At 43.7% G+C, this 26530-nt stretch overlaps 1 protein-coding gene across 5 annotated transcripts in view; it reads right to left on the reverse strand.

Moving 5' to 3' along the window:
* The window catches only part of LOC146805136 (F-box-like/WD repeat-containing protein TBL1X), a 738509-nt gene that overhangs the window by 36640 nt on the left and 675339 nt on the right, over window positions 1-26530 (reverse strand). For all 5 annotated transcript variants that reach the window (XM_085622288.1, XM_085622291.1, XM_085622290.1 and 2 more), the window contains 2 exons: window positions 25990-26087; window positions 8369-8429 (listed from right to left, as the gene is read on the reverse strand). In XM_085622288.1, the coding sequence (XP_085478414.1) occupies window positions 8369-8429; window positions 25990-26087 (159 nt within the window). The remainder of the gene's footprint in view (window positions 1-8368; window positions 8430-25989; window positions 26088-26530) is intronic.

Raw genomic sequence — 26530 nt, forward strand, 5'->3', positions numbered from 1 at the left:
CTAGAATAGGGTTCTTCACTGTCTCTTAGTTCACACTATTCACCCCTGCTGCTTTGTTGTTAAGAGGGAGTACCATCTACCCAGTAGATACTACATGCGGCCGCGCATACCAAACATTTTAGTAGGATTCAGTAGTTAGGATGTCGAAGGCAGGTGATAACTCCAAAAGCATAAAGAATGCTGGCTCTTAATTATTTAGAATGGTTAACACATTTTTCAGAATGCCAAGAATAGCAGATTTTGTACATCTATTGATGCAAAAATGTGACCGCCTAGAGCTTCATTACTAAAGATGCATTAGAAAATAATCTGTGTTCCCTAGATCAGTGGGTTCAAAACTGATCTTTTTGATGAGTAGTTCTAACAAGGCTTCTATTCAAATTGACTGGGAAGAAACTTGAAAAAAGCAGTAATTTATAATTTCAACAAAACTAGGCAGAACAATCTCCACTTTATGCACATTCAATTTGGATGGTCAAGTATCACCCTTGCATGATCAGCCTATTTAAGTTACAAAATTACGTTGTCAAGGGTACCATCCAAAGGATGACTGCTTTGTGGTTAGCCTGTCTCATATCACCAATATAATGGTTTAATCGTTCTCAGCTAATTGAGTTATTGCTATAATGAGCTGTTCCAATCCGTATATGGTTTTATTGTTCTTAAACTTTTGAAGTTCTTAACACCATCCATCGGCACATACCTTTGCTGTGCCTTTACCACTCAGGTCAGCAATAGCCTTTAGAGTTCTGAAAATGTCTCTAGCAATACTCTCTGATCTGCTTTGAAGAGAATCAGTTATTGCTACACTAATCTCTTTACTGAGGTTATTTAACTTTTCATTTCTAACATCTGATGGATCTTTCCGCCAGGCTCTCTGCGCATTTTTGAGAAAGCCGTTCTCAATAAAATCCAGAGATCTATTAAATTTGTCCCTGCTCCGTTGTACAATATTACAAAGGAAGAGAACTCTGCACTCATGGCTCTCAAGAAGGACAATAGCCTTACGATCAAACCCTGTGACAAGGGTGGGGGCATTGTCATTTTTGACACCAATAGGTACAAAGAAAAAATGCTCGACCTGCTTGGGTCCCCCAGGCATTATTGCAAAATCGTGTCTAACCCCGAACCGAGAATTAAACGATGGATCCTTCGTGAAGTAGAACAAGCAGTCGAGAGGGGTGACATATGTATGTCAGAAGCCCTTTTCCTTACACCAACTCATACTCGTATTCCCATCATTTACAGTCTGCCAAAGACTCATAAGGACCAATTTGATCCTCCCCTGAGACCGATTGTTTCAACCATTGGCTCGGCTACGGAACCATTATCTAAATATCTGGATAAGTTCCTTCAGCCCATTGTGGGCAATCTCTCATCCTTTGTGAAGGATACAGGACATTTTATTTCCAAGATTGAGGGCCTTGACTATGACTGTGAGCGAGAGAGTCTGGTAACTCTCGATGTTGAATCGCTTTACTCTAATATCCCCCAGACAGAGGCCTGTAGAGTAGTAAGCAACATCATTAACTCTGATCAATCTCTATCTAATGGCCTTTTTATGATCAAAAGCCTTGAGATTGTCCTGGAAGAAAACTTTTTTGAATTTGACGGGCAACTCTATCAGCAAGTGCAAGGAGTTAGCATGGGGGTGGCCTGCGCACCGAGTATTGCTTGTCTATACATGGGCGACTATGAAAAACTTAACATCTTCAATGAGGTCGCACCTTTCTTTGAGAATGTGCGACACTGGTCGCGCTATATTGATGATGTTTTCTTTATCTGGACTGGTGATCAAACTACCTTGAATGACTACATTGAATGGCTCAATGCGGCTGATTGTAATATCAGGTTTACTGCCCATTCCAGTACCACCAAACTTGAGTTTCTCGACGTTTGGGTGGAACATCATGACTCCAAGCTCATGGTGTCCCTATATACGAAGCCCACTGCTAGAAACACGCTGCTCCATTTTGAGAGCTTCCATTCTAGGAGCCAGAAGGATGGGATCCCTTTTAGCCAGTTTCTACAATTACGTAGAAATTGTACATCCATTAAGGATTATCTCCATAATGCGGAAATTATGAAGCTGAAATTTATCAACAGGGGTTACCCACCTAGGATGGTTAGAGACGCTTTAAAAAGGGCACGTTTCTACAACCGCGATTCTATGTTCCAAACTAAATCTCCGGAACTAACAGACAAAATTGTTTGTGTTACCAAGCACTCGCCATTTAATAATAAGATCAGACAAATCATCAATTCTGAGTGGCATCTGCTGAACTTAGGCGAACAAACATCCCCTTTGCCCAAACCAGTTTTTTCCTTTCGCAGAAACAAAAATCTCAGGAATTTGTTGGTAAAAGCTAAAGACTTGGACCAGAATACCTGGTTACAAAAATCAATCGAAGGTTCCTCTCCTGTCAGAGGAAATCATAAATGCGGCACGTGCCATGCATGTGCCAGTGCCATTGTTGGTGTTTCTATCTGCGTCAATGGTTTCATTGCTGAATTGAGAGAGATGACTAATTGCAGGACTTCTAACTGTATCTATGCTATACAATGTCCCTGTGTATTGACCTATGTAGGTGAAACCTCGAGGGAGGTCAGGGTTCGGATTGGAGAGCACAAATCAAATATTAGACGGTCCAAGCATGTAGCACCCCTTGTGAGTCATTGGATGGAAAAAAATCACAAAGAAGATGAGCTACGTTGGACAATTCTTGAAAAAATTTGCCTTCAGGAGGGCTCTAACCCTGACAGTACATGCAAAAAACGTGAGGTCTTTTGGATTTTTGTCCTTAACACAAAGGACAAGGGTTTGAATGAATCCCTACCTTGGGAAAACACAATTCTGTAGGATCTCTCTGTACCTATAACCGCTAGTTTGTTCCACGCTCTGCCTCTTTTTTCTTCCGACCCTTCTTCCGATTTTCTCTTCCGAATTTTTTCGATTTGCTTTGACCTTTTTTTATTGTATGTATACTATGGCGGTATTGGTCTGATATTTTGAATTCGTTTTTTCCTCTATTTCTTTTTCTTATATTATTGTGCCTCCTTTTCCTTTTAGTTTTTATTTCTATTTTCATCTTTATTTTCATTTCTATCCTTTGGATTTGGTCCATTTAATCCATTACGGTCTGATCCTTCTTTCATTGGCCATCTGGTGTTGTGTGTTTGACACGCCCTTGATCTGATTCGCCCGTGATTTGGGCGTGGCGGGATTGGAGGATTAAAATAACCTGACCCCGGCAGGGCTTCCCCTGTCAGCGATTATTTCCGTTGAACTTTGCTGCTAAGACGCTGGTCGATCGTTTTCCGACATTGTTTCTATCTTTCAAGGTATTTTTTCTTTGTATTTCTTCTTGAATATTCCTCTTCGTATCTCTTTGTGCAGCTTTTTCCATATCCGTTTCTTTATAAATTATTTTTCCTTTGTTAATTACCATTTTGCTTTTTATCTGGTTTTGACTATAATATCTTCACTACCGCGGTCTCTATTGTGTATGTCTTTTCAGTTAGTCCAGTATTACGCCATGCTGAATATTTCATTTTATTTAATTTTTCCGCTTTCAGCATTCGTAAATTCCATTGCTGATTCGAATTTGAATTCATAGCCGTTAGCTGCCATTTGTGCGGTACGTTGTACTCTACCTTGATGTCAGGTGAGCCACCTATATATTTCTTATTCACCGTTTGGATTTGTTTTCTATATTGTTGCACCTGGACGCGAACTCGCGAACTGGTGCTGTGTTTTATTGGATTCTATGTAACGGCTCCCTCGCGGCTTAGTATCTTTCTCTCCCCTCTGTTTGTGTCTCCTGCATTAGGGTTGTACCCGCTGAAATGACTTTCCTCCTAAAGAATTGAACTCCATCTCAGGTTCCCTTGCTGTATATTAGCCTTGAGGATTTACCCTTTACGGCATTTAGGCAATTTCTTCTTTTTTCCTCTATTCCCTTTTCAATGTAGCTGTAGGACCCCTTTTGCAGCTTAGAACGCATATTTGGGTATTGGTTTTTGTTGAATGTTTTCTACTGTTTATTTATTCTTTTCTCCTGCGACGTGTATATATATTCAGATCTTTTATTATTGTTTCATCTTGATTAGATTGATCTCTCTGCTCGTGTGGAGTTTCATTTTGGAAGTAATTGCGCTGAACAGTCCCTCTTTATCGACGCAGGTAAGAGCCGTACTGTGATGCTATTACCTACGGAGGACGATATTATCCCTTTGTGATATTTTTTTGTGCGTTTTTTGCATAGTGGTTCTCTGCATTCTTTTATGTTCTTTTTTCTTCCACAGCCTTTAGTCTGACCTTTGGTGCTCACTAATCAATATTTAAGTTGAAAATATTGTAATCTTTATTAAATTTGCCTGCGACACTCGGCATGTATTATGTATATATTCTGCCCCCTATTTTTGTCACACATATATATTTATACATATAGACCCTTAATTTATTTCTTTTCACTTTTGACAGGTCCCGTTTCTATTGGTGTTGTTTGTTACGCCCTGAAGAAGGTGGTACTCCCTACTAGGAGTTGTTTCACCGAAACATGCGTCGGCGTTTTTGAACAGGGCCCCACCATTCTTTCTACCTGATTGAGCCTGTGCTTCTCAGAAAACTTGGATACCATCCCTATATATATATTTATACATTTGTTCGACCAACCACAAGGGTTTTTTCTAGAATTTCTGCTCTTGGGTGGGGCCTATGAGTGCGGTCGGTTCACACCAAAATGAACAATGCGGTTGAGTGATGTTGTATGAATGTGTTTTTGGATATGAATGAATGTATGATTGACTAAGCTCTCTTTTCTGATTGGGAACCTGTCGCTTTCTCTTTCTTTTTCCATCTTGCACTATAAGTGTATTCTCTGTTGTACATTATTCGCACTTGTTTGAATCATTAATTTTTGATGCACATTGTGTTTTCTGAATATTAAATGTGATTTGTACATTTTGATTATATTGAAAAGAATTTTATAACAATTTATAAAAGAAATAACAATAATAATAAAAAAAGAAAAATTTATGTGATATTTTCTTTTCTTCCTTCCTTTTTTTTCCAAATCTCAAGACGTGTCTATACATGTGTATATGTTTTATGAGCTTAATCCAGCTAGAGGGCCTTTTGTCTTCACTTTAATATAAGATACATTGTACTTATTCAAATAAAAAGGGTAGAGTATAGTTCTTGTGCTCTTAATCTCTGCGCATCCGAGACAGGTTTTTTATGTGATGTAAATGTGCATGTACTATAGGTTCCTTTGTTCCTTTTCATTAAATTTAGACACTGTGTAATTATATTTCCTAATCAACTCTTCCCCAGTGAATCCAGACATGCGTTTGAGGAACTCTTGCATTGAACCTTTAGCTAAGTTTTTTTTTTTTAATTCTAAAGAGAGATACAAGGTTCTGCTGTTCTCATAAATATCTCTTAGCATTTCAACATGTAGCCCATTACCTTAATGCTGGATCTGCTCTACAGTTGCCTGGATAACGAGTCGGGTCTCTGTAAGCCCTTCCAGCCAAACTTGGTAAGTTCTTTTGCCTAATTTCCTTCATCAGGTTTTAGATGTTAGAACTTTGGACTTTGCATGCAGGTTGTTTGCTCTTATGGGAATTTCCTTCTTTATTTTCAGAATGACTATGCCTAATTTGGAAAGCATTGAATATCTCTCAATTTTATATTATCACAGGTTTTGTGATGCGATGACAGATGAAAGGGCTCACACAGCAGAATCCTTGGCAATGTCCTCTTCCTGTCATCTCTTGATTTCTTTTGGCAAATCCTATGCTCGTGTTTCATTCCCAACTTTTGCAAGATAGGTCAGCTGGATAACACAACAGATATGGTGGATTTTTCCAGGTTTGGGGACCACCAGGCTTTAAGGGTCAGCTCTTACTATTCTGGCCTGAGGAGCAGTGGAGTTATTTAGATGTAGTGAAAGTATTTTACAAATTACTTCAGCACATTCCTGCTATACTTTTACTTTCTTTGCTCCACTCAACCTAAGTTGATTGGCATCGTCCAGAAAAGAAGACCTGACATCAGGACACAGTCGGAACTGCTGTCTTGTCCTTATTAACGCTGGTGTTCACTAGTATTTTTATTTCCCGTGGATTATGGGGAAAAAGTTTTCTTGAAATATCTTGGCTCGCGAGAAATTAAAATCCAAATCTGAGCAGCACAATACATCCACGCCCTTAATAATATCAAAACTCCGTATCTCGATTCCGTAAGGAAAATCTGCGTTGTAGCAAGATGTTCAGAGACAAAAAAACTGCAGGGAGCAGTGGGACAGCCATTTAATATGAATTATGTTATCTGTGGAGCTGGAAGTACAGTGTGTAAGAAAATGAAATACAACTTTTGAAAATAATTAGCATATATTCCCATGTCTTTCACTTCTGGTGGAAATCCACAAAAATATGTGTTTTAAGGTTCCCTGCACAATGCTTTGCTCAAGATGAACGGAAGCCTATATTCAGCCTCAGTACTATTTTGAAAGTGTACTTAAGACAAGCATCATGAAACCATTGTGTCAGCAATCTTGAAGGTATAGACAGTGTGTAGTGTTACAGCTCCAAATAAGGGCATGCTAGACTTCCAGCAGGAAATCAAAGGCCTGAAGGGTACAGAAGTGAGGAGGATTATCAATCACCACCATATTAAGCCCATAACATACTGGTCCCTGGGCATTACCAAATTTCATGAGGCACTTGTGGCAAAGAATGGTAAAAGCTGGTTGCATGAGATGTTAAAAAATAACCAGCATGAATCATTATTGGAAACATACTTACAATTGAATGCCTTGAGGCAATGAGATGTCTGACCTAAAAGGTACTGTGCCCCCACGTGGATTGAAAACAATCTAGAGATCAGAAGTAAAACTAAGGCTGAAGATACAAATGTGTGAATACTGGGAGATACATCCATAAAGCTGGGTAACCAGTATAGTTATTGGTAGACAGGTGTTTGCTCAACTGCCCTAAAACTTCGACCTTTAAAAACAAACAGCAAAAGCATTGAACCGCAAGGAAAGGGGGTTTTCAGCAGGCAGTATTGAAAATGCAAGCCTACAATATACATTCACTCAAACTTTACTTGTTCAAGATAGCCCTTATAGAGTTTATCTGTATATTTACCAAATATCCCCCTCATATTTTACTGGTATCAAGGAAAGATAAATATCTGTACTAATTGGGGCATTATGTGATTAATAGAACTGCATAACATCATCAGGGGAACCGGGGTGTAAGGATATTTTCGGTTAATAACAATACCTTATTGTACCCCACCTACAGTGGTGTACAAAAACAATCAAAAGTTTAAAATGTTTTTAACAGGCAAAATTATCACTGGCTTGATGCAAAACCAAGACATGACCTTGTTATCTAGGGAGTTCTTCACTGTGTTTTTTTGTAAACTTTTGATAGCTCACTGGTGCCCTTGTTGGATAATATATACAAAGAAGGTGTGTTTTGCTTGCCTCTTAAGTCAGGTAGTCACAAACATTGTTTTGAAACTAGTGCATTCATGTTGCAAAGTGAACATAATAAATCAGTTTAAAATATTTTGGATTCCCAAAACCAAACAATACCATTAAAGAATAGACTTGACCTAAGCTCTCATCCTGCAAATTCTTTGTGGTCCAGTAATGAACTATGATGCTGAATCACACTTTTATGTCCCCTATAACCAGAAAGAAGAGTATTGTGGAATTTAGAAGGATGTGGTGGTAGACTCTAAAACACTTGTCACAATAGACAGTTAGTAATGCCCAATCTATTACAAATTTAGCCAGCACAAACAGTGATGGGTGGAATGACTGAATTGTGAAGGGTATGTCTAACCTGGGGGGTTACTGGGTAGCCGTGCCATAGGACTCAAAATTTACCTCGTGGATGAGGCCCAAAAGGATACAGTTGCTTTTGTTCGCGCGTAGAGGGGACATGGCCTGGCAGTTCGGACTGGATTGCAGCTAATGGAGCACTGTCAAGGCCGAATTGATTAAGGTTGGTCCTTGACTGAATGACACAGTGAGCAAAAAACAACAGACTGTACTACGACAGCGAGTAATTACCAGTGGCTTAAAATATTTCAAGTATTCCACCAGTTACTTTTTTGTTATTCTCAATCTATAGGTCACCCAATTATCACCTTACGAGTCTTCCTCATCCCAGTCCTCACTATGTGAGTACCCACCCACATACTTTACCGACTGCAATAAGGAAGAATATATAAAGTAGTAATGCCAACTAACAAAATTAATTTGGGGCATTATGCGTTCTTTGCCGTATTGTACTTTTAAGTAAATCTATGTGACAGATGCTACAAAAATACATTTAGATAGATTACCTGAGTGGAATGGGAACTGCTGCTTAGCTTCCCCCGTGTGAGCATCCCAGATTATTGTTGTCTATTTGAGAGAAAAAAAATAATTAATTAGTTTTGTGCATTTATAACATTTTAACACATCTGATATTTTGATTTGGTTTCTAACAGGCTTTGCTTTATTTCTTTTTTTGGAGTGGTTTGTGCCATGTTAGTCTAGATGACTGATGTCAGCCTCTAACTGTGAGAAGTACCATCTATTATTTAAAAAGAGGAAAGTGAGACAAGGTGTTATTAGGATGCTGCACATAAAAAAAAAATTATGATACAATACAGCCAGAAAAATTCTGCATCTTTCAACAGAGATCGTGAGAGCTTCTGTGCAGAGACTGCAATACTGCTTAAAACTGAAAAGATGGACATGGTGCAGGGCTGTGGAAAGGGGACAAACTGGAGATATTCATTTCTACAATATTATTTCCAAACCGTTTTCCTATCCATTGACAAAGTCCCAATGCTCTTTCCAGTCATTCAAGCAAATAGCTATTCTGTCATGTATGGTTGAAAGAGCTTTGGTTGAGGTGTGACTTAAGATTAAAAGTCATTGAGATGTGAGCAAGGCCCAGAGAATGTGCTCCAGACTTGTCTCAGAAGCATAAAGAAGCTTTTTACACATGAGATGATATGTGAATAGGAGTGTGAGGGATGGATTTTCACTTTTCATATGCAAACCAGGGCACATATAGCATGGGGTCAAGTTGGCTACAGTACTAAATGTTGATTTGAGTATCAAGCAATTCAACTGTTTGGATGCTACGTTTAGTAAACCTAGTAATGACAGGGGTTCAACCCTGTAAAGTACTATTGGCAATGAGGCAATATGGCACATGGCATCCATCTTGGAGAAGAGAGGAACAAACATTAACACATTGTTGGACAGTGGGCAATCCGTCATATGTGGAAAATGTTCAGGAATGACAGAAGTGCATATAATGGGAGCATTATTAAGCAGTTGTATATATATATTTTTTTCCCATTAAAAACACAAACATTAAATTAACGTTATAGTTAGGTGAATTTGTCAGTGTGATCATTTACATTTTGAACTGAAAACCCACCGGAATTAACCAGTTAGCAGCGCTAACTATAACTTGCGCCCGCCATGCATTGCTTATGACCTCACATATAACATCACTCATGACATGTTCTATGATATCATTGATGACATCACTGATGACATCATCCCATGAGTCTGCTTGTTTGTTTCATAATTTAGATTGTGGTGGATAACTACCATATTACTTTTCCACTTAATTTTGTACAATTTAGGTCCAGCCAATTGGTGTATATAGAAAACGCATGTCCTCTTTAACGCTCCATAGCTGTGTAGATGTATTGAACATGTTATAAATCTTTGTATTCAAGAGTAACTCTGTGTACAAGTGACAGCTGACTTGAATTCATTAGCTCCACACAATGATCTTGGTACTGCAGAAAAACTTTCCAGCAGGGCAAATAATCTATGTAGTACATACTATGTATTGTAAGCAGCCTTGTGTTATTGAAGAATTGTCTCAGTATGGCAATTTCTACTTAAAACAGATGACTATGTTCACCAGGTACTAACCTATGTACATGTTCTTGTTTTGCTTTAGAAGATGGGCTATCTGTAAAGTTTTCACCATAGTATGAATGGTGCAGGTAGTAGAATGTTTAGCATCTTCAGATCTTAGTTATTTTTAGCAAATATTGTCTTTTTTGACAGTTGTTGCATAGAGCGTGCACTATTCTTAGTAGATTTTTTTTTTTTTTTTGAAAACCTTTATTTCGAAATTCAGGACACAGCTATTCAGCCGACAGCCCGAAGGTTCGGCAGCATTGCAAGTTAGATACAGTGATGTGTCCCCAATACAGTTCAAAGAGTAATGCAAAGGTCCAATTTTAAATAAACACAGAAAAAACACACAACAAACCCCAGCAAGGCAGAACATTGAAAGCCCATGGCGAAAGCCCCCAGGGGAGGCCGGACCCCACTCATCTACTAAGTATAAGACTGTGTGCGGAGGAAGAAGGGGAACAGCAGAGGCCCAGAACGGTTACTAAAACCAAACTGTGCTGGAAAGTAGATCAGGGGGAAAGCTGTTCCTCGGGAGGTTCCAGTTCCGGGGCAAGACATATTCCCCCCCTGTATTGGTTCCACCGCCCCCAGATGGCATGCCACTTCCGGGGGCGACCTCTAGCGCAGTAGACCGTCTTCTCCCTAAACATGCTCCAATCCATGTTCTCCTTCCACGCGGTCAGTGTAGGGGGTCCCGAGGAGCCCCATAATCGCGCGATATCCCTTTTAGCTACCATGTTACCCAGAGTCACCCATTGGGTCTGCGCCTCATCGAGGTCAGTGGGTCCCCAGACGTTCAGGAGGCAGCACCGCGCCTCCGGCTGTACCACAATGCCCGTCACCTCCCCCATAACTGCATGGACTCTCCTCCAGAATTCCACAATGACACCACATTCCCAAATGATGTGCAGGAAAGTACCCACCATACCACATCCCCTTCTGCACAGGCCGTCCTCCGAGAATCCCATGTGGACCAGCCTTGGCCCCGTCACATACACCTGGTGCAGTATTTTAAGCTGTACCAGCCTCAGACGTGACGGGATCGCAACCTCCTTAGGCGAAGAAACCGCTGACTGCCAGTCCTCATTATCCAACTCAAGGCCATCCCTGGTCCACTGTTCTCTCAGCCCCAATAGCAAGTCTGCCCGGACGTTTATCAACTTCTTATATATAAGCGAAATCGTGCTCTCGGGCATATGACCATCAAGGACTCGGTCCTCAAGGGGAGAGGACTCCGGCACCTTCTCACCCTCCACGAGGACTGATCGGAGGGCGTGACGCAACTGGATATACCTAAAATACTCTGAGGGCCCTAGCTCAAACTCAGTCTGCAACTCCTCGAAGGACTTCACCCTCCCCTTATGCAGCACATCTCCCACCTTGGATATACCTATCAGATCCCACTTATCAAAGCCCTTCGTATGCCAGAGTCTTCCCAATCTTTCCGATTCAAACAATGGGGTAGCGAGGGTTAGCCTATCCTTCCAGCCCAGCGAGTCGGTCGCCATCTTCCATACGCGCACCGCCACACCTGTGGGCCCCGTGAGGGACGAGTCTAAGGACCGCGAATACAACGCCCTGTAGTAGTTGCCGCCGCGCAGCAGCCACCTATCCATGGCATACCCAGGGCTGAGGGCAGGGCCATAAAACCCGTGGTTGATCGCGCTCAGCTGCGTGGCCCAATAGTACCGTCGGATGTCCGGGAGCGCAATGCCCCCATCGTACCATGGGAGCGTCAGCTTTGAAATAGCTATTCGCGGCCGCCCATCCCACAGCAACGTCCGTTGGAGGCCTTCGACCTCCCGAAAGTATTTGGCCGGTACCCAGTCCAAGGTGTTCTGGAGGGCGTAGAGGAAACGGGGAAGAGACATCATTTTGAACAGGGCCGCACGCCCAACAAGGGAGAGCGGCAGCCTCCGCCAACCTTCAACATCTCGCCTCAAGCGTGCCAAGGGGGGGAGCAGATTCCTCTCATAGCGCACAGCAAGATCCATGGATATAAAAATCCCCAAATACACGAAGCCCTGCTGGGCAACCTGTATCGAACATGTTCTAGGGATCGGTGGGACCTCGCCACTAAGAACGTACAAGTACGATTTGCCCCAATTAATCACAAGCCCCGAGTTCCTGCCGAACGATGCGAGTACGTCACAGACCACTATAAGTGACTTCTTAGGTGAGGCAAGATACAGCAGGATATCATCGGCATAAAGCGAAATACGGTCCTCGTGATCAGGCGACCACCGAAGGCCCCGTATATCCGGGTGCCAACGTATCCACGCAGCCAACGGTTCGAGGGCGAGGGCGAACAACAAAGGCGACAGGGGGCAGCCCTGCCGAGTACCCCTACCAAGCTGAAACGGAGTAGATGCCCGACCATTCACCACAACATTCGCTAGTGGCCCCTCGTACAGCAACCGAACCCAACTCACAAACCCACGACCGAAACCAAACTTGGCCAGCACGGCCCATAAATATGCCCACTCCACCGTGTCAAAGGCCATCGTGGCATCAAGAGATGCCACAACAGCCGGTTCACGCAGCGTGTCCGCCCTGGCGATGACGCCATGTAGCCGCCTAAGGTTCAATGCTGTGTTTCGGTGCGGGATAAATCCAGATTGGTCCGGATGGACCAAATCGCCAAGTACCCTATTCAAACGGGTAGCCAGGAGTTTGGCCAGAATTTTCGGCTCAGCGTTGAGGAGTGAAATGGGCCGATAGGAGGCGCATCTATCTCGGGGTTTACCCTCTTTATGTATGACCACGATCGACGCCAGCCGCTGATCCAACGGAAGGATCCCATCCCCCCGCGCCTCCAAAAACATGGCGCGCAGGTGAGGGGCGACCCTATCCGGGAACAATTTGTACAGGTCGATCGGCAGTCCGTTCGGTCCAGAGGCCTTACCCGAGTTCAACGCGCGAATCGCTCCCGCCACCTCGTCAATCGTGATGTCACCATCCAAATCGTCCCTATCTATGTCAGAGAGGCAGGGCAACTCGATATCACGGAGGAGATCAGACGAGTCCTCGGGCGGCCTGTCCGACACAGAGGCATAAACCCTATGAAAATACTCCGCGAAACACTCCACAATCCCCTCAGGTTCCACAATCGCCTCTCCCCCCTCTCCAATCAACTCTGGCACCACTCTATTGACCCGTTCTTTCCTGTCCAACCACGCCAGGAGTTTCCCTGCCTTATCCCCAACGTCATAAAGGCGGCCCTGTTGTTCCCTGCTGAGGGTCTTGGCGGCGTTCGTCACCAGGTCCCTATACTCCGCCTGCTTCAGGCAAAGCTCATGCAATGAGGACTCTGTAATATCATCCTCCATATCTCCCTCAAGGGCCGCAATCTCCTCCTCCACTTGCCGCACCTCGCAATCCCTCCCGTTTTTGGCAGCCACCACCAGGGAGAGGGCCTCCCCCCGAAGCACGGTCTTAAAAGCTTCCCACAGCGACACCGCCGAGTCCACGGTCTCCAGATTGTCCTTAAAGTAATTATCTACCTTCTTTACCAGGGCGCTGCGCATCTTGGGGTCTCGGAAATACCATGGGTTGATGGGGGCCACCCTCCCTCCTCCCTCCCGACCTAGATCCAGCCGGATCCACACTGGCGAGTGATCAGAGATACCACGTGCCATGTGCCTCGCCTCGGATATCAACGAGGCATGTGCGGCCAGAGTGAGCAGGTAGTCAATCCTGGAGAGGCTACCATGCGCCCCGGAGTGAAACGTGTATTGACTCTGTGTGGGGTGCCGGAGCCTCCAGCAGTCTATCAGACCAAACGTATCCAGGAAGTCTGGAAGCCATTTCTGAGCCCCCCCTGTGTCCCTGGGCGGGTATCTATCCAACAGTCCGGAACCCACAGCGTTGAAATCCCCTCCCACTACCAGCATTCCCCCCGGGAGAGTCAGCAAAGCCCTGCCCAGTTCAGCAAATGTGGAGGCCTGCAGGGCCGGTGGGACATAAACCGAAACCAAAACCAAAGTCCTTCCTTCCCACCTCCCCGCCACCGCCACAAACCTCCCCCTATCGTCAACAATGGTGGAGTCCACCTCAAAAGGCAACGATGCTCTAACGAGGATGCCCACACCCCTGGACCCAGAAGAGAATCCCGAGTGTGCAATGAATTTATACCCCTTCCTATTCAGGGCATAGCACGTATTGCCTATGAGATGCGTCTCCTGCAGCAGGACAACGTCTGGCCTTGAACGTTTCAGAAATTGCAAAACAATCCCCCTCTTGATGCGATCCCCTAAACCATTAACATTCCAGCTTATAACACTTAAGCCTCTACCCCCCATCCTCAAACGGAAAGAGGCCCACCCCACACCCGAGGCGACACCATGGAACAGTCCTGAGGATAATCATCATGCCTTGCAGAAATAAACCCCCCAACAACAAACTCAAAATACCCATACCTCCCCCCACCCTGCACCCCTGCTGCAGCTTAAAAACCCCCCCAACTTGCAGTGTGCCCGTCGCCCTACAAAAACAAAAATCTACAAAAAGTACCCTAAGGGAGGAAAAGAGCACCCCTCGTCCTCCCGCAACCCTCCACAGTTACTGCACTCTGTTCAAATCTTCAAGTATGGTCGAATCAAGTCAGGCCGGCTTTGAGATTTCAGCCCTGTCCATCCCGGCCACTGTCTCCATGCTCGGCTGTGTCGTCCCCGGTCCGTCGCCGGGGCAAAGCGTCCAGCCATTCGTCGGCCATAACAGGAGAGTCAAAAAAGAATGTCCGATCTTCATGCACCACCCGTAGTCTGGCGGGGAAAAGCATGGCGTACTTCAGGTCCAGTTCCCGAAGTCTCCGCTTCACCCCCAGGAAGCTCTGTCTCTGTCTCTGCACCTGCTGGGTGAAGTCCGGATAAAAATTCACCGACGCATTCTGGAAGGGGACTGGGCCCGTCACCCTCGAAGCTTGCAGGATAGCGTCCCGATCTCGAAAATGAAAGAGCCGGGCGACAATCGGCCGCGGCGGGGCACCCGCCTTGGGCCGTCCGCCCGGCACCCTATGGGCCCTTTCCACCGCAAAAAACTTCCCAAGGCCCTTAGGCTTCAGATGATTGAGGACCAAATCTTCCACAAGCAGGTCCGTCGAAGCCTCATCCGAGGACTCCGGGACCCCGATGACGCGCACGTTGTTGCGCCTGGACCGGCTCTCGAAGTCCTCCAGCCGGCGGGCGGCGAGGTCACTCTCGGCCCTCAGCTTCCGGACCTCGTTCTGCAAATCCGCAACATCATCAGTGAGGCCCGTGGTCTTGTGGTCCAGGTCCTTAACGCGTTCGTTTGTCTTGCCCAGGTCCGAGCGGATCAAGTTGACATCCACCAGGATGGCATCCACCTTATGCGCCAGGGCCTCGAATTGCCTCCCCATCGAGGTCTGCATCCCATCAAGCGCGCCCATGACATCCTGCAGGGAGAGCTCCGGTGTCCCAGGCGAGTCCTCCTTCTGGGCATCCGGCGCCTGGCTCGATCCACTCGGCGATGTCTTCAGGAGGGCGTAGCGGTCCATACTGTTGACTTGGGAATACGTTCCCCGCCTGGTGGACTTAGTCTTCAGCCGATCCCCTTCTGCTTTGCCCGACATAATGGACTCCAGGCAGTCCAATGCAGTGAAGACCGTTCCCTCTCAGAGAGAGGAATAAGGAGTGAGCAGGTCCGCCTCGTGCTGCCAGAGTAGCCCGCCGAGCGTCCTTGGGGTTATAAAGCCACCCAGAGCTCTACAGTGTCCGGGCAGACAAAGGGAACGAAATCGAAAGTGAAAGAGCGAGGGCCTCCGTCCGACAGTTCACACCTCACCAGGCCGTTGTTGATCAACTAGGAGTCGGGCATCCTGCCAACTCTAGCCCCTGGCATCTCCGGGAGTTAGGCCGCAATCTTTCGCCAGCCATAAGTCCGGTTCCCGATGGGCGATCCGACCGCGGGTAGCATCAATCGCCTCCCTGACAACTTAGCAACACGGTGCCATGCATACCAGCAGGATGAGAGACAGGATAGTCGACGGAGGGCGCGAGGGTCTCGGGAGCTCTAAGCTCACGCGGCCATCTTGGTCAAGCGCTAGGCTCCTCCCCCCTTAGTAGATATTTTTAATAGTCTGGTGTATTTCCTATGAAAATATCAGTGTTTGCAAACAGTGTGGTATAAAATAAACTCTCTCTATAGAGTATCACTGTTTAGAGTACTTGATTCTCTACTGATATCAACTTCATTTCTTAATGTAGGTTTAGTTTGTGTCAGGGGTTTGATACAGATAAAAGCTGTCAGTAGTAGGGAATTTGTTTTGGAACTGGCATTCACTATTTTGACTTTCTCTGACTAGATTTAAAACAATAGGGTTTCCCATATATCTGTGGTTGATTGTTAATGTGAACTATGCAACATGTAAAGCCATAGCAATTTATACAACACTATGCGGGAACATGAAGCTTGGATGATGTCATCAGTGATGTCATTTGAGATGCCATCAGTGATGTCATTCGATTGGGAAACAAGGAAACCCTACCCACAAGGAGCCTGGGTATTATGTGCTGTAAGGAAACAATAGCTCATGCGGATTAATACTTAACAATATAGTATGTAATCTAAAATAATGATCAAAAAAGAAACGGGGATTATGAAAGATGTCAGAAGAAAAGGCAAAGCCATACACGTTGGATCTTTTTTGTGAAGAATGATCTTCGTTTATATTACTGGAGTGTTTACACAAAAGGTGCACATAGATTTACGATACAATTTTGACATTAAACAAACAAATTACAAATTAGTGTCCCAATGAAGAAAAATCTTAAACAGACAATTAACATAACATGCGACATACAAACAAGGTTTCCATTTCTCTTTACAAAGGCAATCACAAACAATTAATAATTCAAATTAACAACACTTAATTAATATAGGTGTTGATTAGTGATTTGCCTATCGCGTCAACGGCGTTTCGACCCTGTTCCAAGTTAAAGGGTCTCGTCAGGACTGTCTAATATAGGGACACCTTATCGTCCAGGACTGGTGTAGCGTGAAAATATACAGTGACACCGTGTTAGAAGTGAAAGGATAAAATACTCACAGGTACCCAGCCGGGTGCCCTGTGAGAGAGAACTCACACGGAGGCTGTTGCCCACTGTAAATCAATACGATTTTAATTTTACGTCATGTAATGGTCCTTCAATATACCACACCAACCGAAGCTCCAAACTGCTGTATAGCTGTCACCTCGTATTAGCGAGTCCGATCAACTCTATCCCTTCTTCCGGGTTTCCGAATATCCCGTGAAGTGCTGCAGCAGGCGAACAAGGTCCTGTCTGCTTGGTACGATCCCGTACCAAGCAGACAGGACCTTGTTCGCCTGCTGCAGCACTTCACGGGATATTCGGAAACCCGGAAGAAGGGATAGAGTTGATCGGACTCGCTAATACGAGGTGACAGCTATACAGCAGTTTGGAGCTTCGGTTGGTGTGGTATATTGAAGGACCATTACATGACGTAAAATTAAAATCGTATTGATTTACAGTGGGCAACAGCCTCCGTGTGAGTTCTCTCTCACAGGGCACCCGGCTGGGTACCTGTGAGTATTTTATCCTTTCACTTCTAACACGGTGTCACTGTATATTTTCACGCTACACCAGTCCTGGACGATAAGGTGTCCCTATATTAGACAGTCCTGACGAGACCCTTTAACTTGGAACAGGGTCGAAACGCCGTTGACGCGATAGGCAAATCACTAATCAACACCTATATTAATTAAGTGTTGTTAATTTGAATTATTAATTGTTTGTGATTGCCTTTGTAAAGAGAAATGGAAACCTTGTTTGTATGTCGCATGTTATGTTAATTGTCTGTTTAAGGTTTTTCTTCATTGGGACACTAATTTGTAACTTGTTTGTTTAATGTCAAAATTGTATCGTAAATCTATGTGCACCTTTTGTGTAAACACTCCAGTAATATAAACGAAGATCATTCTTCACAAAAAAGATCCAACGTGTATGGCTTTGCCTTTTCTTCTGACATCTTTCATAATCCCCGTTTCTTTTTTGATCATTATTTTAGATTACATACTATATTGTTAAGTATTAATCCGCATGAGCTATCATCAGTGATGTCATAGCAGATGTCATGAGTGATGTCATATGTGAGGTCATAACTAAGCAGTGCATGACCTATTACTAATTACTGGCGATCACCGGTAGGTAATTATATGTAAATAAATATATACACAGACACACACATACATACACCCAGAGGATGTGATTTAGCAAAATATACTAAGTGCCTCACATGTGAGTGCGCTCTGCTCTACTTTCATTGCAGCGGTTTTGACAGCATGAGAACTGTGTAAATACGAACTCAGAACCTTCAAAAAGCATGTAAGAGATCTCTGAAAAAGGGTCTTACAACAATTCTCAGATTAATACAGGATCACAAAGAGAGCATCCTGAAGCTTCTATATGGTATATTAGGAATGTTGGGAGCTCCATTGAAAACAATGGAGCGCTCCGGGCTTAGAATGGCTGGTATAAGCCCGGAGCTCCAACATTCCAATGTGTCTTTGTTCACAGCTCTGGCTGTGAACAAAGACTTCAGGGAGCCTGAGGGGATTTCAATCCCCTCGCGCTCCCTGAAGGCTTTGTTTTGTTAGAACATTCTTCCCTCTAGTGGCAGAATGTTCTAATAGCCTTATAGCCCTCCGTAGCAGGGCTATACCGGCTTTTAAAGTCCCTCTGCTTTGTTAAAGTCCCTCGCCTTCGGCTCGGGCCTTTAACGCTGCAGCCGGCCTTTAACAGCCGGTATAGCCCGCTACGGCGGGCTATAAGGCTATATTATGCAGGACAGAATGAAGCCCTGCTAAGGATATCATAGAAGGATCGACTTCCTGCTGCTCCATCCTTTATACCCATGATCTAGCTGCAAAGTAAGGCACTGATTCAGTTGACATTAGTTTATATGAATTCTGAAAATAATTCTATATTCAGTTTGGAAACTTACTTCCTTGTGGGTTTAATGATGATACAGTAGACAAAAGATTGTTGTACAAAGGTAACTATAAAGAACAATGAAAAAAGACTTTGATGTTGAGATGAAAGCGGGAAATATAAATAGGATAATCGGTTCTTTTTTCCACAGTGGAGTTGACATTCCACGGACATTGTTTCTAGAAATTGACTGTTTGTACAGTTTGGATACCAAACGCTTCTGAGGCAGTGCTAAGCACAAAGGGCCATATGTAGGTAGCTATATACCGGTCGGTAACGGCCGAAAATAGGTAATTTTCCTGTTACCGACCGGTATTTAGCCCTTTCTAATGTAGGAGGCAGGTTTTAAGGTTTCGGTAATTTACCGATTCCTTACTTTAAGGAATCGGTAAAATACTGAATCCTTAAAAGCTATGTAGGAGGCACTCAAGCGAGTGCATTTTTGCATTCAGGATTCGTTATTTACCACCAACTACAAGTTGGTGGTAAATACCGAATACCTTTAAAAAAGCAATAATTTGCTTTTTTCAAGGTGCCATGTGGCAGACATACATGCCCTTAGGGCATGTATGTCCGCCACATGTGCACACATGCACGATTCAGGGGTGCAACAGGGTGTCAATGTGACACCCTGCCACCCTTGAATATGCTCCCCCTATTACCGATTCGGTATTTACCGAATCAGTAATATTGAATGGCTTCCCATTCATTCCTATGGGCCTCCAGGCCCATAGGAATGAATGGGAAGATACCGATTCAGTAATAACGAATATTACCGATTCAGTATTTTTTTTACTGAATTTTTAGGTACATAAGAAATACCGATTCCTAAATACCGAATCTGTAAAATTCGGTATTTAGGAATCGGTATTTCATATTTACCTACATCGGACCCGAAATGCTTTGAGCGCAATATACTCAAAGCACAAAGTTTTTCAGAAAAGAAACTAAAGTGAAACCCCAATGAGCTGAGAAACGAATTTCATTATTATAAACCGAAATTAACATTTTGAGCATCTAGTATCCACAAGCAGAGGACCTGACTGGAACGGGGGTTGCCTATATGATGGAAAGCCTCAAAAAAATAAAGGCTGAGTGAATAAAAGGAGCGAGTTTTTTCCCTAGATTAAATTATTATTAGAAGCTTTGGCTTCTAAGCAAATGCATCTGCAAAACTGTGCTGTAAAATTAATCAAAGGGGTCCTTTTTGGGTAAAAAAAAAAAAGGGGGGGATGATCTAGTAACCATCTGAGTAAGTCAGGCTTGCTCGCTGCGCTTGCTCACTTGGTGCAGTATTGGACCGGTGTTTAAACATTTTCCAAGGCTGCAGTGTGGCAGAACATGCCACATATAACAGCAGTGGCTGCCCTCACAAATTCCAAAAGGTGAGCGGTAAATGGGGCGCGATACATAACCTTGACAAAAATACTTGAGTGACAAAGAAGTTCGACTACTTGGTGGATCGCGACCAAGATGGCGCCCATATGACTGGGGCAGAGGCATCTCAAAGAGTGCACGGGTAGGACATAGACACCAGAAGTTTTATCAATACATTTTAACCAATGACATAATTTCCGAAAAGGTCATGCATTGCTCACGCTGATCTGACTTCCAACTACCCCATATGGAAATTGACTTAATGACTTGATGTTTTATATATTGATGCAGTTTTATGGTTGTAAACTAGCTGAATAAAGTTGAATTGTTGATGATGACTTAATAAAACAAGTTAAAAAAAACATTTTGTGAGGCTGCTTTTAGCTGTCAGATCAGGCCCATTGAGGAGAAATGGCCCCTAAAATCAGCAGTCTTTGCCTCGATACAAGCAGCAGGGGCTTAACCATCGTTCCAAAAAGCAGTTTAGAGACGGTACGCTCCCTTTGGAACGTTTCACGCTTGGAAAGTGTTCTATCGCCTCCTTTTTCCAGGAAATGAATACTGCACACAGACGCGCTGCCAGGAAGGCACTCTGTAAGCATGTCAAGGCGATACAAAAATAACTTCTGCAGCAGAAGGTGAGCCGGCAAGGAGGAGGTCAGTGCGAGGCAAGCCACAGCAGTTCACAAGAGATTGATTTTCGAACCAAATTAGAAAGGTTTAGGGCCTTTTGTTGAAGGTCAAAGAACAGAGATGTGAACAAGTTTAGAATCTGCCAAAGCAGTGACTGCACCGACACCTACAGCAATATAAGGAAGCGCACAAAAAGGAAAGGAACAACTGATTCATGAGAAGGAGTGAGGCACATTTAGTACAATACTTTGTGGCGGGGGCATCAGGCCAGATTGACCTTGAACGAAGACGCTAGAGATGGCTGCTTTTATTTTAAAATGAAAAATATACAGAAATATTGAGAAATGAGAACATCACACAAAAACAACATGTTGTGACTCTTGGGGAAATACATTCCATGATAAAAACAAACACAATACAGATTATAAAACAAAACATTCAGGGAGCAGGTCCATGTCACGGACACCAGTTTCTACTAAGCTCACGAGCGATGCACTCTATGGGAGCAAATGGGAGGGAGCGGTGCAAAGCAGGGAACAGTGGGGCAAACCTCACCCCAGAACTAACCTCACGCACATCCTGGGCAAAATCCCAGTTGCGGTGATTGATTTACTTGGTTGTGCCCACGAGTGGACCTGAGATGGATTGCCACTAATGTTAGAGTAGGCAAAAGGTGAAAGAAGATTATGACACCCTTAAAATTTGACGTAACAGGATACAACGTCGTAGAGGGCTGGGGCCCGAGGAAGAAGGTCCCGATCAGATCTTCATCAGGGCTCACATGGGGCCCTGTTCCTTCTTGGAGTGCTGAGGTGGAATCCCAGAGATTGCCTGAATGGGTGGAAAGGCTTATTTCAACAGGTTGCGAAGGCTTCAATTCCAAACATAGTGTTAACTCTGGCTTGAACCAGCAGATCTGTATTGCTGGATTTCCGGCTACGCTACAGAGTATACCTCAGAAACTGAATGAGTATAAGATGGTGTGGAGGATTTTGTGCCGCTGGAAGCCAATGGAGATCTTTATAAGCTAGTGAAATGGGGGCTGATTTTTTAAACATGAAACTTAGTCTGACTGCTAAATCTTACTGTGTCTACGGTTTCAATACCTCTTTATTCGATGCTCAGAAACTAAACACTGCAGAAGTTCATGCTCGCCAGACCTGGGCACTGGTCAGCTAAACCTGATGTGGAAGCTGGAGCAGCAGCGGTACCCTTTTCAGCAACATGAGATGGGGGAGGATGTTTTTGATCACCGCTGAGGTGTGGCAACCATAAGAGAGATCCAAGTCAACCCATATGGCCAAGATTTGAACTGTTTTAGCAGGGGTCTGCTTCGATGCGATCCTCCAGACAGGTAAAGAGAAGACTGTGACTAAGGGTCTGAAGCTCACACAATTAGTTTTCAACCCTGGCAGGCAGAGGTACCGCCTCTACGACCATCAATTATTATTTTAGGAAAGTTGTGAATTTCTTTGCAGTGTGCCTTGTGGCTGCCCACTCAGGTCTGTAGTTCGATATCATCCACTTACATTTGGGACTGTAACTGGCAATGTAAGATCAGCATTTCATGTATATGCGGAAATCAGAAAGGAGACGTGGAGGCCTGGCAGGACATGGCATACAATGGTTTACGCTTGCCACAATTATAAACTAACTTGAGTTTGATAGCTTTGATTAGACAAGAAGGAAAGACGGCATTGAATATCTGCTCTGGAGTCCCTAGCACATTTCCCTTGGAGCACCACACATGTTCTGTGATCCACGGTGCTATAAAATGCAAATGCTATATGGTGCAGATATTTCTACGAGGATTTGTATTTCTAAACAACCTGTGTCCATGAAATATAGCAGCTGTCACTGGATATCAGTAATGAGGGACTTAGTCCCTCTCCCTGTCCTGAACCCAAAAGCAAGAAATGTAATAGAAGTTAAAATCAGGCAGTTCATAATGAAGGCTGCAGTTCTGTACTATCTTCCACAGCACAGACAATAAATAACAATGCAAAATCTTTTGGCTACTCACATAGACCTTTGTAAATAAGGTGATCGCTCCTACAACTGTAAATAGTTGGTTCTACGCAAAAAAAAACACCCCCATTATTCAGCAAAGCAGACTCAAAGAGGCTTAAGTAGCCACAGGACTCGCTGCATTGCCCACAAAGGACAAAATCTGACATCTTGCAACCCATTGCAACGCAGGGACGGAGAAGAATCCACACACAGAAATGGGCACAGACAATCACCCACCCATCAAAGACGCATACTTTTTGTAGAAAGTTATGCTGCTCTGCAAGAGGACATTATAGTCAAGTTAAAATAATACATGGTAAAAATTTAAGTTAGCACCGCCCTCGTGCACAATACCTCATTGCTCCCAAATAGGCCATCCTACATCCACACACAGGAGAACTTGCACCCACACACAGGACATCTTGTATTCACACACATGCCAAACGTACAAGCAAGCTGTGTCCAGCTACAGGGTGCAACAATGAGTACTGTGCTGCACCACTAGTGACAGCAGCACGCTGTAAATACATTTTATTTTTAGTTTTATATAGAGTAAACGCGACCTGAAGGTATCAGAGCACTTTACATGAGCACCAGTTGGCTACAGACAGACACATTCATTTACGGGGAGATTACGTGATTTGCGCAGAATCGCAGACTGTTGAGACTCGAACCCGGTTCCACATCTTCGAAGTCGACCGATCTAGCCGTTTGGCCACATCCCCCTGCCTATAAACAACAAACACTCACAGCGTTCTGAGAAAACTGAACGTGAAGTGGAAAGATATCTTTGTAAAGCTTGTAAACTGCCCACACGAGACACTATGTCAGTTAAATAGAAACTTCAGAAGCTACGCCAGTGCACAGAGGCATTTCCGTCCACCAACAAGTAAGACGATGGACTGAACATTTGATCTCTCCTCACTCTCCCATGAGCATGACCCATAGTCACTCACAGTGCTGCCTCAGCTTCCCATCAGTTTCATAAGCTTTGCAATTAACACACATAGGTATTGTCCTATACTGTCACGGTCACAGGCAACTGAGAGCTTGACATCTCCTGTGAATAGCCAATGAACACGAGGGAGGACACTTTGCCGGAGGGGAGGGCGTACTGCTTCAAGGGAACCACTTTTTTTTTTTAAATTGAAAATGACCACTTGTGCACCCCCCCCAATTTGGCTTTAAATGGGCTTTTTAAAATGTTTGCAGGAGCTCATGGGCTTTACTATGTTATCTGGCAGGGGTTCTATAATTTGATGTAAATGATCCTAACGGACTCCTGTCCTCAGTGTGAGAGAGGAATTTACATTTTCATTAGCGTTCATAAAATTGTCAGAATTTCAGAACAGCCTCCAGTGTCTCTGAACTAGGCACTGTGTGGAACGCGCGTCCTTTAATCGCATTTATTGTGTAAAAAAGCTGCTGCCTCTACAAACTATTTGTGGTGGACCAAGGATTACTGAGAATTGAGCAAAGTCTACTACTGAGGTCTGTTTAGCAAAATCTATTTTAATCCTATCCTGACAATCTGGTTATCTCCGGATCTCTGAGAAAAGGAAGGGTCAAAACATTCTAAATGTTTGCACAGGGTTTATTTGTACAGATGTGCAGCACAAGTGATGGCTTCAGAATAAAGCACCTTTAGCTCAACTGTGCATCAATTTACAAATAAATCACCAAAGATTGTTCTTTAGGACACATGTGAGAACTTGTTTCATAATGTAACACAGTTACACAACCCTAAGTGTGTCTGGATCTCAAGGCAGCCTTACACAGTCAACTGATCTTCGGTTCCTTTATGAGGCAACTATAGACAAGTTAGTACCAGCTTCTCCAAAATATAGGCCATGGGCATCAAAACATTCAAAACACCCGCCCCCATGTGCCGTGTACATCACCCCATGTGGACATGGTGTATGTTTCTTTCTTGATCGATTAACCCATTTATAGAAGCAATGACATCCACTTCATAAGAAGTATACAGGTGAGGAATAACCAAGAGTAACATATCTTGCAGTAGGCCTACATTAAGTTACCTTGCACAAATGCAGAGGCACATCCAAAATCAGTCCAAATCTGTAAAGTAGGCATTAACCATCATAGTAAGTAAGACGAAGTCCATAAGTCGATCTTTGTTTCCCTCTATATATCCTTTATTTCATGTCAAAATCCCATTACATAAGAAACAGGCAGCAGACACGTGTTTCATCCGAAAGGACTTTTTCAAGGCTAACAGGAATTGTAGAGCGAGTCGTAACTCCAAAGTTAGTGTGTTCAAAAAAGATACTAACTGCATTGGCGGTTTAAAATCTGTAGCGAAAAGAAACCAGTACGTATCAGCTCCCGCTACCTCAGTTCCACTTGTCAAGCCTTGATAAGCCTGCAAACTTTAACGGTGACGACTCGGCTCGCGTCCTGAACCGATGCACCGGCCTACAGGCCTACATTAAGTTACCTTTGCCAACGGTAAACAAAGGTTCTCATCGGTTTCCTAAACTGTAACAGGTTAGATTGAGTCCTGGTGGTTAGTGGAAGAATATTCCATTAGTAATAATGTAACGGCTTGTCCTATTATGCAAATAAATTAGATTTTTTATGCTGAAAGTAACTCCTGCTGCACCTCTGCTTTGGGCTGCACACAAAAGCGAACTAAAGAGAGACCCACCAACCACTTTTTAATTGTAGTCTGAATAGGCATTAGTAGGCCACTAACACCAGTCACCCAATACTAAGTCGTGGAAGTATGCATAAAGGCATGCAGTAGCCAAATTCCCGCCTCCAACCTAATATGCAAACAGAAGAGGACATTAGGGTTGAAGATAAAAGCATATTAGTTATTTCCACCATTGAATGGTTCACTTGATAATAAGGTTATCCATGAAATTGTGGATTTTGGTGAACCAACTTCTTTGGGATCTTTGTCACTATCACATCTTTCTCATCTCCCAGCTGCCCAGATCACCCCTATTTTCTAGAATGTTATGCCTCAAGCCGTACAGTTCCCTCCACACGAAGGCCCTTTGTTCCATACTCACTTTATCCACTCCAGCACTCAGGATATAGTTGCCCTTTTTATTCCATTTCAGTGCAAAGATGGGACCTTTATGTTGACCTAAAGTGCTTGCCAGGTTACCTGGAATGAAAAAAACACAAATAGGAAAGGTGTTTGAGTGGCAGAAACTGCAATATGCGAGCACTTCGCATGCTAGAAACTTTTTCCTTGGCCAGTCAAAGTAATCAGGCAGGCTGAATGCTATTAAGTTGGAAACGTAATTACTCTGGATTCTACAATTACATTATACTTATCAGTGTACTGATTGGGTGCTGAGAGACTAAACCTGTAATGTCGATTACATGGTTAATTCATTTAGGCCACACTTCTTTTGTGGGCCTATCCTGCACTGTAATATATGAGGAAAAAGCTATATAATGCTATAATAAAAAAATAAATAGTTTAAAAAAAAAAAAGGAATTACTATCCTCCGACACTAAACAGAAGTGTTCAAACTTTGTGAAGTAGACTTTTGTAAATGTGTTTAAAAACTTTCCACAATTTGATGAAGTGCATAAATATAT

This window comes from Triturus cristatus, chromosome 8, assembly GCF_964204655.1.
Source record: "Triturus cristatus chromosome 8, aTriCri1.1, whole genome shotgun sequence".
In the NCBI taxonomy this organism is placed as follows: domain Eukaryota; kingdom Metazoa; phylum Chordata; class Amphibia; order Caudata; family Salamandridae; genus Triturus; species Triturus cristatus.